The sequence below is a fragment of the Anomaloglossus baeobatrachus genome, chromosome 12 (genome assembly GCF_048569485.1).
Source record: "Anomaloglossus baeobatrachus isolate aAnoBae1 chromosome 12, aAnoBae1.hap1, whole genome shotgun sequence".
NCBI lineage: Eukaryota > Metazoa > Chordata > Amphibia > Anura > Aromobatidae > Anomaloglossus > Anomaloglossus baeobatrachus.
The window spans coordinates 26,959,248-26,973,678 of record NC_134364.1 but is presented as its reverse complement, the minus strand read 5'-3'; the positions used below and the strand labels follow the sequence as shown (position 1 = coordinate 26,973,678).

General features: G+C 43.4%; 1 protein-coding gene across 9 annotated transcripts in view; it reads right to left on the bottom strand.

Moving 5' to 3' along the window:
* The window catches only part of LOC142258359 (ryanodine receptor 3), an 847,167-nt gene that overhangs the window by 345,020 nt on the left and 487,716 nt on the right, over positions 1-14,431 (bottom strand). For all 9 annotated transcript variants that reach the window (XM_075330934.1, XM_075330936.1, XM_075330935.1 and 6 more), the window contains 3 exons: positions 12,699-12,819; positions 6,692-6,861; positions 2,380-2,600 (listed from right to left, as the gene is read on the bottom strand). In XM_075330934.1, the coding sequence (XP_075187049.1) occupies positions 2,380-2,600; positions 6,692-6,861; positions 12,699-12,819 (512 nt within the window). The remainder of the gene's footprint in view (positions 1-2,379; positions 2,601-6,691; positions 6,862-12,698; positions 12,820-14,431) is intronic.

Genomic DNA, 14,431 nt, shown 5'->3' with positions numbered 1-14,431 from the left:
GAGGAGAGGACATGATCTGCAACAAACCACTTGTTTCTTTTCTTCACCTCTCATTAGAAGGCTCTAAGCCCGTGCAGTACAAGACGTGGGTAAAAAGACTACGACCAAGCTCCATATATTGTGTACCGGCAATGCCCAATGTACGCACGTCTGACTTGTAAACGACTCTTCGTTACAAATGTAAGATGGTAAAAAAAAAAAAAAACAACCCTAATACTAACCTAATCGTTGACCTCTTGGGTGCCCTACTGTCTGCCATCCACCACTGTGCTGTATCTCTGGCCTCCCCACTACAGGGCAAGACTTCGGCTAAGCCACAGAGGTCACTGGCTGTTGTAAGACGGCTATCTCATGCCATCAAAAAGTGAGCCACGACCTTATGATGTGCTTTGAGCTCCAAGGTCAAAGATGTGACACGTGATGGTGGAAAGACGACCAGATGGTGGGCGAGTCGACCAGAGAGGGGAAAGGGGATCCAACACATGAAAAAAGAAAATAGCAGCAACTCACCAGGGGATGAAATCAAGTCTTCTTTATTGTGCAAACACAGGTGACATGTAGTGCAGGGAGGGGGAGCCGAAGCCTCGGACAACGGTGAATGTTTTGCACTGGGGTTGCGCTTCTACGGGTCCTAGAATAAGTCACCGTTATCCGAGAATTTGGCTCCCCCTCCCTGCACTACATGTCACCCGTGTTTGCACAATAAAGAAGAGTTGATCTCATCCCCCGGTGAGTTGCTGCTTTTTTCCTTTTTCCTGTGTTGGATCTGAGTTTTTGCACTGTTGTATGATTTTGAGCGTGCAGCTCCGGGGCAGGTGTCCCATGTCCGCAATAGCAGTTTGGTTCCTTAGACCAGTGCGAAGCTGATTGTTGCTCGTCTGTGGTGCCCGGTCTTTTCTCTCCACATTTGAACAATAAGGGGAGTATTGGTTAAAAAAAATAAAATAAAATAATGCTCACTTCTCTGGTCTGCAACGCTTCTGGCTGCCCACCATCTGGTTGCCTGCTTTCTGCTATCATGAGCCGCATCTCAAAGGCTTATCAGGAGCTCTGTCTAAGGCTACTTTCACACTTGCGTTGGACGGCTTCCGTAGCATTGCGTTGTGTGACGGATGCGTTGCATATAGTGGCACAATGCAATGCTACGGATCGTACAAAATAATGGAAAGCTTTATTTTTTTTTTTTTCTTCTTTACAGTTTACCGGCAGCCGACTATTGTGAACGATCAACTGATCGCTCTCAATAGCCGGCTGCCGGGCGCTCAGCTGAGCGCTATAACATGCCGGCAGCTGGGCGATCAGCTGAGCGCTCTCACATGCCGGCGGCCGAGCGATCAGCTGAGTGCCCTGACATGCCGGCGGCCGAGCGCTCAGCTGAGTGCCCTGACATGCCGGCGGCCGAGCACTCAGCTGAGTGCCCTGACATGCCGGCGGCCGAGTGCTCAGCTGAGTGCCCTGACATGCCGGCGGCCGGGCGATCAGCTGAGCGCTCTCACATGCCGGCGGCCGGGCAATCAGCTGAACGTTCGATCACCGAGAAATAAAATAAAGTTTGTGATAAAAAAAAAAAAAAGAGAGCATGCGCAGTGAAAAATAAAGGTTTCCGCTGCTCAAAAAAACGTTACATGCAGCGTTCATTCCGCCCGACGCAGCGTCAAAATAACCACGCTGCGTCGTCCAGCGGATGCAACGCTGACACTTGCGTTACTGTACGTCGTCCATACAAGTCTATGGAGAATAGCGCAGTGCGTTAACTGACTGCGCTATTCTCCATAGTGACGGACTCCGCTGAACGCAAGTGTGAAAGTACCCTTAACAGACAGTCTACACTGTTATGAGTCTACACTGCTAACACAATATTTACACATAGAGATAACAGAGCAATCAACAAGTGATTAGATGAAATACTCTAGGAGCTGCCTCTATTGGGGTATGGAGATTGGAGCCCTGTCTGGTAGTGGAGGAAGGTGAGCAGCCAACTGCTGTAGAGAAATCACTGGGTTGTAAAGAGGTGGTTAAGATGTTAGGAGTTAACCTCTCCCCTAAAATGTAATGTAACTCCTGGGCACACTGGGCCAGGCTCTGGAGGCTGAGCTCCATGGAAACAAGCTGTACACTATGCAAGATAAAAGCTCCCAAAGGAGATAGAAAAAGCAAATCAATTGCAAACATGCTTATTTTCATGCTAACAAACTGAAGCAATTTAATATTAAGAGAATACCCCTTTAATCTTTTTTCTTTTATTTTTTAAATGTTAGTGTGTATATAAAAATATATATTTTCAATTTTTTTATGTATTTATTAGTGACAGATCCTAAAGTTTATTAGCGATATATCCTATAAATTCGGAAATAAAATGACAATGAGTTAATATCTTACTGGCATATTGAAAGCAGACATTCTTCAATTGTGTCTCTCTGAGCTTTGGTTAGGGAGCGCCCCTTAGACAGTCGGTATATTGTATGCAGGGTGGAATCAATTAGCGCTGCATAGTGCTCAGTGCCCGAAAAGAGGGGAGCACAGCGAGTGAGCAATGGAAGTACTGCCGAGCAAATATATCGATTTAAGGCAAGAGCCATCTCAGTGACACTCAGGGAAGCCTGAAAAATGGAGGAAGAGGACACATTAGTACAAACAATCATAGCAACATAGATCATGTAGGCCAGGGTGATATAAGGTACATCGAAACAAAACAATCTACATGTAAATATGCGTTGTTAAGAAACTCTCAGGTGCAGTACAAAGAAATAAGAAAAAGATAACTGCAGATTTGGGACAAAAGAATCATGACAGTTCTGCAAGACTATAGCTTAAGGGGAATCTGTCAGGTCCCCTATGCCCTCCAACCCAGCAGCATTAAAACCTGTATGTTCAAACTCTTTCCCTAACCAGCCCTGTATAACACTATTCACTAATATAAATGTTTAACCCTCCCCCCCCAAAAAAAAACATAAACTGCGCTGTTTCTATGCTAATTAGGTCTGTGAATAGTCGACAGGATGTTGTTTCCCCAGACTCGTCAGCCCTCTTTCCATGCAGAGGTGGGCGTGATATGATTTCCACGAGCCATTATCACTGCCAGCTACTGCAAATTTTGCGCATGCGCACAGCTCATTTCCGCCATGTCAGTGCGCCTTTGAAGCCAAGTGTAAGCTTCCCGACTTCATTAGGCTCACTGCGCATGAAGTTTAGAAGACGTATACGTGAGCCATCTTCTGAACTTCTGGTCATGTGCAGTGCACCTAATGAAGCTGGGAAGTGTACACTCGGCTTTAATGGTGCACTGACGCGGACAAAATGAGCTGCATGCATGCGCGAGATTTCTAGGAGCTGGCGGTGATGCTAGCTTATGGAAATCATATCATCATGTCCACAAAGGTGTGATGACATGGAACGAGGGCCGACTAGTCAGGGGAAACAACATCCCTACGACTAGTTACAGGCCTAATTAGCATAGGGAAAGCGAGTTTATAAGTAATTTTTTTAAACATTCATATTATGGATTAGCAATATACAGGGCAGGTTGGTTAGGCAGAGAATTTGGGAATACAGGTAATGTTCAATACAAGGTAATATTGTGGTACCGTGTTAGCCAGAAAAATCAATTGAAATACTATGTCCCAAGAATAACAAAAGTATTTTAGGAGTGATACCTTTATAAGCTAACCAGAAAAATTATATGAGCAAGCTTTCAGAGCATCAAGGCTCTTTCTTCAGGCTGAATTACAAATGAATTACTGAGACAAAATCACATCATTTAAATCAATGTTACAACAAGACATGGGAAAAATGATGCCTCCTAAAGATAAGAACTAACAGAGTTAAATAGATGGGTAGAGTGCTCAAAAAGGGACTAACATGTAATCTCAACCCTATTTTAAAATGTGCAATTTTTATTAATATTCATTAAAATGTACCAACAAACAGACACACAAACATATAAATGAGAATGGATCACGTTATCCTTGTAAATAACCAAGCAGTTTTATATACACACTCACTTTCCTAAAGTGAGTATGTATATAAAACTCCTTGGTTATTTACAAGGATAACGTGATCCATTCTCATTTATATGTTTGTGTGTCTGTTTGTTGGTACATTTTCATGAATATTAATAAAAATTGCACATTTTAAAATAGGGTTGAGATTACATGTTAGTCACTCCTAAAGATAAGCCAAGGAAATCAAATTAATGTTTTTGTTAGAAATGCAGATGAGTTGGAAGTGGTCTGTTCAGATCACTTCCGAAGTTCTTTTGGTTGAGATGTGAAGTGTGTCCGTGTAGTGAGTCATAAAAGCCAGGTGTTAAATTAAGTCCTTTTGTTAAGGATCCAAACATCCTTATCAGTTTAAATTCCCAAATTTTTCTCTCACTATCATCTTTAAAATGACCTTTCAGTATTGATACTTTTAAATCTGTCATATTGTGTCCTAATTTAAACTGATAAGGATGTTTGGATCCTTAACAAAATGACTTAATTTAACTCCTGGTCTTATGACTCACTACATGGACACACCTCACACCTCCACCAGAAGAACTTCAGAAGTGATCTGAACAGACCACTTCCAACTCATCTGCATTTGTAACAAAAACATTAATTTGATTTCCTTAGCTTATCTTTAGGAGGCATCATCTTTCCCATGTCCTGTTGTAACATTCATTTAAATGTTGTGATTTTGTCTCAGTAATTCATTTGTAATTCAGCCTGAAGAATGAGCCTTTGTGCTCTGAAAGCTGCTAATATAATTTTTTTGGTTAGCCTATAAAAGGTATCACTCCTAAAATACTTTTTTTATTCTTGGGACATAGTATTTCAAAGGAATACAGGTAAAGGCCCACTCACACAACGACTTACCAGCAATCCCAAAAACGATGCGACCTGATAGGGATCGCTGGTAAGTCGCTGGTGAGATGTCACACAGTCACACCTTACCAACGATGCAGGAACAATACAGGTCACAGTAGCGACCTGTATAACGATCTCAGCCGTCACTGTGACCCTGTCACACAGCGTCAAACACAGCGATGTGTCCTGCCCAGCAGGACATCGCCTTTGAAGAAAATGGCCTGGACCATTCAGCAACGACCGGCGATCTCACAGCAGGGGCCTGATCGCTGGTAGGTGTCACACATAACGAGATTGCTAACGGGATCGCTACTGCGTCACAGAAACCGTGACTCAGCAGCGATCTCGCTAGCGATCTCGTTATGTGTGACGGGGCCTTTAGAATGCCGCTGCGATGGAGGGCATACTATTTATAAATCTTTGTTGCCCAAAATTACACTTACAACTCATCAGTAATTTTATTTTCTTGTTTCCATAATTGCACTACTAAGAAGGAGGACCTCTGCTTGTATGTGCAGGGGGATGCAGTCATGGTATTGAGAAAACAGAATTAATGCTTTTATAATCTCTTCAGAAAAGCCTACAGCCTTCAATAATCTCGCTGCCACCTTAAACCACCAGGGCAGCAATTACCCTCCCACCTACTGTCTCCTCCAATACAGTGCAATGGTAAACCTGGGAGAGCAGGGTCCTCCCCCAATGTACCAGTTTGACGATCGTAGTTTATTATATATTTTATACTAGCTGTAGTACGCGGTGTTGCCCGGGATAGTAACTGTCTCTCTCCCACTCTCCCTCCCTCTCCGTCCGTCTTCCTCTTTGTCTCTCTCTGTCTGTCTATCTCTGTCTGTCTATCTGTATATCTCTGTTTCTCTCTCTCTGTCTCTCTGGCTGTCTCCTGAAATCATATAACTGACACATAAGCTTCTTATACTAAGAATGTCCTTTGTTGCCTATAGCAACCAATCACAGCTCCTATTAATGACCTGTAGCTCCCAGCTGCATTGACTTTAATGTAAGCAGGTTTTTCGGAGAATAACTGTAAAGTCTATGACATTCCCTGAGTCAAATGAGGTGGCTTTGTAAAATTTTGCGATTGTAAATACAACGGTGCAGATTCGGTCAGTGGACATACAGTACACACACACACACACACACACACACACAGCTTTATATATTAGATATTTGTCATATGTATGTAATGTCTCCTTACATGTACATCATACTGGAATTAATGAACATATGAAATAGCAGAAAAGTTATTGCAGCTCCGGAAGTGACTGGGCTATAAAAAATGCTGTAAACACAAAATAGTGACTACAGCTCAGGATGTGAGTGTGCGCTCCTGTATATGGTACCGAGATAGCTGATGCTCAAACCAATGTTAGTCTGATATCCTTCTAAGGGGCATGGGGGGATCTAAAGCTCTGTTCATGTCAGTGTGCAAGTCTCTACCATCACATCTGACAAGTAAAACACCATAGTACGCAGCATTATGTTCTTAGTGTTAACATGAGGGAGAACAGAACCCGATAGACCTCATTATAAAACACTGGGGTTTGTCGGGCATCATTGGTTTACATTGTGGAGGATTCGGCTGTCCATTATTTCATGTTTTATGCTCCTACGATGAAATAAAAAAACAGAAATGCAACACAAATGTGAGCTCAGTCTAAAATGTGTTCTAGCAGCCTCTGCTGACACAATTAAGTAGAACTTAGTTTTCCAGAAGTTGCATAGTATGAGGCTTATCGAACAGAGATATTGATGAATGTCAACAGACTGCTCCAGTAGGAGTAATGGGTTACTTGCTGGAGAATGTTAATAGAGCTTACACCACTTACTGTGTCAAGAGACGCTGATGCTCTAAGATCAGGTAAGAAGGCCACCTCCAGTAAATGGAGGAGGACACTTTGGTCCTTAATACCATAGACACGGTCAAGGAAGAGCACCATGGGAGCCTTGTGATCAGGGCAGAAGCTGGCTGGCATGTCAGGTTCAAACACTGTGCCATCTGAAAAAGAGAAATGCAAACTCCTTGTCTCTGATGCTCTACATTGCTATCTTATACACGCAGACAGGATATACAGTCATGGCCGAAAGTATGAGCACTCTTGAAATTGTTTCAGAAAATGAAGTATTTTTCCCCAGAAAATGATTGCAATTGTGGCGCCCCTGAGGCTTTTGGTCGCCACAGGGTACTACATCTCATTTAGGGTAAAGTATCCATCCCAGGTATGGAGAGATTGGTGTCTGGCATGTCTCTGTTATACAACAACCAGTGCCATAGCTTGCTTAACAAAGACAGAAAATTAGTCAGACAGTTTCCCTTGCATAACACTGGCTTCTCACTAACTAGAGCAGAGGTGATCACCATGACAACTGGAAAGTCCCTAGCTTGGTGACTCATCTAGAGGAAGGGTGGAGCACAGGGAAATAGAGGAGCAGAGACAGAATTATTTTAGATCAGTCTGGGACACAGAACAACATGGTCCCTGGAAGGCATGCTTCAGAGCTCTTCCAGGTAGAACCGGCCAGACTGGGGGCAGGCTGGAGACACCGGGAGGAAGGGGACAGGTACCGGTAGATCTTGTGGGACAAAGGAGTTCAACAGCGGTTGCCGAAGGAGAGCTTCATTGTTTCACTGGGACCGGCGCTACTACAGGGTGCAGAGTCCTAGGGCAAGTTATACTTCACGTTGGCTTCCAAAATCTGCAGGACAGAAAGATTTCAAGTCTCCTGTCCAACACCCAAATAGCTCGAGGCACAGTGATACATGGGATCCGGGACTGAGTTCAGCGGGTTTTCCCAAGGCGAGGATCTACTTCACCTGCAATAAGGCTGGGACGCTTAAACAGTCAAGGGGGTCCCCAAGATGCTTTATGCCACGGGGATCGACACAGCGCATTTTAGAGAAGGAGAGACCCACAGAGACTGCCATACCAGACCTAACCTCTGACCTACCTGGGATTGACCGGAGCTTCATCACGGCAGAGACCAGTACCCAGGGTGTGGCGTTGAACCAGTAAGTAAAGACCTGGAACCTGTACCTATTGACTCCGACTCTGACTGCCGTTGCCCAGCACTCCGGCGCTCCCGGGGACGGCCGTGCCCCCGCCATCCTCCCAGGGCCGGCTCCGCCTGTGGGGAGCGATACTATCCCAGCTGAACCCAACATCTGCCCCAGTGAGAGACCCTGCAGAGGCGGCCACCTATCTGGCCACATACCACAGGTGGCGTCATGATCCTCTAAAGACTTTCCTCACCGTCGCCCCTATCCTCCACCTCCAACTACCACCTCCATCCTTCCTACCACCCTCTACCCTCCTTTCTGTACGCCTCGGGGCAACAGAACCGGGCCAGGCCACCCCATGACGATGCAGAGGATCTGCATCCCCTGCCTGGCAACGAGTAGGTGAAAAAACACCTGCCCTGTGGGGCGCTACACAATTACACGTTTTGTTATAGAAATATTTATTTCCTTTGTGCGTTTTGGAACAACATAAAAAAACTGAGAAAAAAAGGCAAATTGGATATAATTTTGCACAAAACCTCAAAATGGGCTGACAAAATTGTTGGCACCCTCAGCTTTGTATTTTGGTTGCACACCCTTTGACATAAATAATTGCAATCAATCACTTCCTATAACTATTAACAAGCTTATTACTCCTCTCACCTGGAATTTTGGACTCTCCTTTCCAAACTGCTCCAGGTCTCTCGAATTTGAAGGCTCCTTCTCCCAACATAAATTTTAAGATCTCTCCACAGGTGTCCAATGGGATTTAGATCCGGACTCATTGCTGCCAAATCAGAATTCTCCAGCGCTTAGTATCCATCCATTTCTGGGGGCTTCTTGAATTATGTTTGGGGTCATTGTCCTGCTGCAATACCCATTACCTAAGACACAAACCCAGCTTTCTGACACTGGGCACAACATTGCGACCCAAAATTCTTGGGTAATCATCAGATTTCATGATGCCTTGTACACAGTTAAGAAAGATTCCCAGTGCCAGAGGCAGCAAAACAACCCCAAAACATCTTTGAACCTCCATCATATTTGCCTGTAGGTACTGTGTTCTTTTGTTTGTAGGCTTAATTTCTGTTTTGGTTAATAGTAGAATGATGTGCTTTACCAAAAAGCTCTACCTTGGTCACCTTTGTATACTGCATTCCACATTTTTATCTCTCTGTGTCAGCAGTGGGGTCCTCCTGGGTTTCCTCCATAGTGTTTCATTTCATACAAAATGTGGACGGGTAGTTCACACTGACACTGATGCACCCTGAGCCTCCAGGACAGCTTACATTTCTTTGGAACTTGATTAGAGCTGCTTATCCACCATTCGGACTATCCTGCGTTGCAACCTTTCATCAATGTTTCTTTGCCGTCCACATCCAGTGAGATTAGCTTCAGTGACATGGATTGTAAACTTCTTAATTGTGTTGCGCACCGTAGACAAAGGAACATCAAGATCTCTGGAGATGGACTTGCAACTTTGCAATTGTTGATATTTTTAAACAAGTTTGGTTCTCAACTTGTCAGACAGTTCTCTTCTCTTTCTGTTCTCCTTGCTTGGTATAGCATATACAGATACACAATGCAAAGATTGAGACAATTTATCTCCTTTTTATCTGGTTTCAGGTGTGATTTTCATATTGGCCACAACTGATACTTAACACATGCGAGTTAAAACGGGCATCACATGTTTGAAAAAAACAATTTTGGAAAGGTGGCAACGATTTTGCCTGGCCCATTTTTGGGATTCTGTTTTAAATTATGTCCAATATCCCTTTATCTCTATTTTTTTGTGTTGTTACAATACACACAAAGAAAAGAAACGTGTATAACAAAACATGGAATTGCAGGAATTTTCTGGGAGAAACTCTTTTTTTCTGGAACAATTTCAAGGGTGGGAACAGTTTCAGCCATGACTGTATACATACAAAATTACTTTACTTAAGGAGAAAAAAAGATATCTATTCCATACATCTGCTTGAGAATTCCAGATGTATGGAACAGTTGCAGAATTTTGCTGAACATCATTTAACATCATATTTATATTAAATAAAGAAAACGTGCAATTAATATTTTACCTATTTTCTTAAAAGCATTTACAAATAAAATAAAACTTCTGAATCATCTTTAATATATTGAAAAAAATACAAGTGATTGGTATAATGCTGACAGCAAGTATTTTATGTATACTTAGTGGGTAGACTCGTAAAGCTCCTGATGTAAATGACATATATGCCCCCCATAGGGCTACACTAGCCTCACAGGAGCTCAAAATATGTCTTATCTGCCTATATGGCCCCTATGATTCAGTGTAATGCAAAATAGTGATAAATATAGCACAGAATGGTGTAGTAGCTAACCCTTTACCACACAAAGGTACGAAAAAAAACCCCAAAACTTATAGTATTCTGTAAAGTATATATTTTTTATTTTTTTTTTTTCAACATGAGACCTTATGGGTAACAGATCCATCAAAAGGCATTTATGCTTAAAGGGATTGTTTAGTGAAAACAAGCTATCACCTATCCGCAGACCAAGGCCACTTTACACGCTACGATTTATCTGACGATATGTCGTCGGGGTCACGGTTTTCGTGACGCACTTCCGTCATCGTTAGCGACGTCGTTGCGTGTGACACCTACGTGTGACTCAGAACGATTGCAAATAGGGTGAAAATCGTTGATCGTTGACACGTCGTTCAGTTTCAAAATATTGTTCGTCGTTTGGAACGCAGCAGACATATTGCTACGTTTGACACCCTGCCAACGACGAAATCCATCCACACGACCGCCTTGGTCAAACAATATATCGCTGAACGATGTAGCGTTGTTTGTGAGATGTGTACGTGTGACCGCTACAAAACGACCTATGAGCGATCTCGGCAAATCGTAACAACAATCTGGGCGTGTCACATCGCTAACGAGATCGTTGTGTGTAAAGCAGCCTTAAGGTCTGACAAACCAGTGTTGCCCAAGAGATAATGGAGACACTTCTACCTCCATAGCAGCAAGCAACTTTCAGATACATAATGAGCTATGGGACTGCAAACGGTCCAAATACTATTTTTGTGGTTCTGACTGCTGGGACTTGCACAAATCATCAAAATGGTCACTTTTATTCCGCTAGAATGGAGTGGCAGTGCGCGTGCTGAACTGCAGCTTCATTGATTCCCTATGGGGCTGCTTAGCGCTGTCTTCCGCTCTTTCAAAAGGCCCCATTGCAAATGAATGGAACATCATATGTTGGGCATGCGACCTGCAACATCATTTTGTTACAGGGATAAAAGTGCCCTATGGGGAAAAAATTCCCAGTTCTGCACATCAATGTGAGGTGAGTCCAGGCTGTCAGATTCCCACAAATCAGTAAGTTATCACCCATTCAGGAATAGATGTGAGAGAATAGAAACCATTTTATTCTTAAAGAAACCATCTGGTCTTATAACTGAATGATGTCATAGGGCTCAGCTAACGCTGACGGGCAGGGAAATTTCACATATCTATTCACGCCCCTACTGCTCTTATTGATTCATACTGTACTTCAGAGGAAACTTTTTCTTTGTTTGGGATACTATAAAAACTGGTCGCATGATGCAATAAAGCAGAAACGTTCAACAAACCACAAAGCGGGTATGCTGTATTGATTTCCTGAGCGCTCGTAAAATAAATCTTATTAATTTAGAGTTCCAGAGGCATAAAAGTAGTGAATTTCGCTCACAATAGGCAATAACTTCACCAGAAAAGCCCTTTAACATATACATCAGAAGTTTTTATAAGAATATGCTGTACATTAAACAGAATCCAAAGACATGTTATGACCATAGCCTTAAGGGAGAGTTACACGCAACGATGTCGCTAGCGATATCGCTGGTGAAAGCACCCGCCGCGGTTGTTTGTGCGTCACGGGCAAATTGCTCCCGTGGCACACAAAATCGTTAGGAGCCGTCACACGCACTTACCTGCCTAGCGATGTGACTGTTGCCAGCGAACCGCCTCCTTTCTAAGGGGGCGGTTCGTGTGGCGTCACAGCGGCGTCACTAAGCGGCCGCCCAATAGAAGCGGAGGGGCGGAAAAGAGTGGGACATAACATCCCGCCCACCTTCTTCCTTCCGCATTGCCGGCGGCCGCAGGTAAGCTGCAGTTTGTCGTTCCCGAGGTGTCACATGTAGCGATGTGTGCTGCCTCGGGAACGACGAACAACCTGCGTGCTCAACAATCAACGTTTTTTTAAAAAGAAACGACGTGTCAACGATGGCCGATAAGGTGAGTCGCTGTCACACGCAACAACGTCGCTAACGATGCCGGATGTGCGTCACGGAATCCGTGACCCCGGCAATATATCGTTAGATCCGTCGTTGCATGTAACGGGGCCTTAAGAATGATACATATTGCAGTCAGACATCCTAAACTAGAAAACTTTTATTTATTTACTTAAAACATTTTCTACATTTGTATATTTAGGACAGTATCTTGCGCCAGTAAGAAAAAACTAGGAATAATTACAAAGCCTGAATGGCAATAAAATCTTTCCATTATTTTTTTTTTTTTTAGAGATCCAGATTTTATTCCTGATTTTGGCTTACAAATACTGATGAAAAGTACTGTCCTAAATAAGCAACCGTGAATGGGACATTTCTCCTGGAAACACAATGGGATAACCACAGGTGACAAACAAAAAAACTAACGTGTTTTGGTGAGTTTTTGTGCCGTGGGCTTTTTTGTAATGAAGTCAATGGATGGAAGGTGGTATCCTACAGTAAGACAAAATGGACTAGACGGTGGTTCAGCCTGTTGATAGAAATGGCTAAGATACAATTCACATTAGGTCCTATGAGACTTTACCTTTGTTAAAAGCAGGCAGTTTTAACGGGATGCTAATTATCCCAACAAGATCGTCTGTGGGCACCAGGGATCGGAGGATGGAGCGAATTCTTATAGCTTCACCTTTACCAGCTTGGATCAACTACAGAGACAACAGGAATTCAGCACTTAACATACGAGCACATAGGTACGTACTTACACGCAACGTTTATAATTAAGCATCCATTAATGAAACGGTAATTGCAGCTTCTATTGTGTCTACAAGCTACAAAGTATGGCTATTTATGACCCCTGCTTGTATATGAATCAACTAGAAGTGCCAGCTACCTAATGGGATAAATGCACACAATTGTTTTAACACATTTCTTATGGTTTTTATCACCACATTCCAACAATCATAACTATTTTTTGACTATAGATATAGATGGGTTTTTTTTTGTAGGACAAACTGTATTTTTATGGTATCATTATACATTTTTGAAGGGTAAAAAAACCAAACAAACAAACGTTTTTTTTAAAATGTCATGTGACATACTATATAAATAATAAGATAGGCGAGGTGCACCCCGAGTCTGTGCACCTTGCCCATAATAGAGGTCGGGACCTTTTCCGGCTCCAAACTGGCCAGAGGCCAAAAGGAGTGTTCATTCAGCCTGTGTCATGTTTGGTTAACTGTATAGGACAGCGCAGCAAACTCCCAATATAAGTGCACCTGTTCTGAATATTAATATAATTTTATAGTAAACCATTTAAAAAATTAATTATTTTGGAGGGAGGGGCTTTTTTTAAATAAAATGTATTATTTATGTTTATTATTTATAGCTTAAAAGTTTTGGAAAATCCTTGTATCACCGCAAAATGTTTTTTTTGGGGGGTTTTTTTGCTCACCCTCCTCCGGTACAATTCCTATCCCATCATCTGTTATTGTCTGCAGCGCTGAGTCTACACTGCTCCTCCCATCATCTGCTATTGTCTGCAGCGCCAAGTCTCATCTGCTGCTCCCATCATCTGTTATTGTCTGCAGCGCTGAGTCTCCACTGCTGCTCCCATCATCTGCTATTGTCTGCAGCGCTGAGTCTCATCTGCTGCTCCCATCATCTGTTATTGTCTGCAGCGCTGAGTCTCCACTGCTGCTCCCATCATCTGCTATTGTCTGCAGCGCCAAGTCTCATCTGCTGCTCCCATCATCTGTTATTGTCTGCAGCGCTGAGTCTCCACTGCTCCTCCCATCATCTGCTATTGTCTGCAGCGCCAAGTCTCATCTGCTGCTCCCATCATCTGTTATTGTCTGCAGCGCTGAGTCTCCACTGCTCCTCCCATCATCTGCTATTGTCTGCAGCGCCAAGTCTCATCTGATGCTCCCATCATCTGTTATTGTCTGCAGCGCTGAGTCTCATCTGCTGCTCCCATCATCTGTTATTGTCTGCAGCGCTGAGTCTCATCTGCTGCTCCCATCATCTGTTATTGTCTGCAGCGCTGAGTCTCCACTGCTCCTCCCATCATCTGTTATTGTCTGCAGCGCTGAGTCTCATCTGCTGCTCCCATCATCTATTATTGTCTGCAGCGCTGAGTCTCCACTGCTGCTCCCATCATCTGTTATTGTCTGCAGCACTGAGTCTCCACTGCTGCTCCCATCATCTGTTATTGTCTGCAGTGCTGAGTCTCCACTGCTGCTCCCATCATCTGTTATTGTCTGCAGCGCTGAGTCTACACTGCTGCTCCCATCATCTGTTATTGTCTGCAGCGCTGAGTCT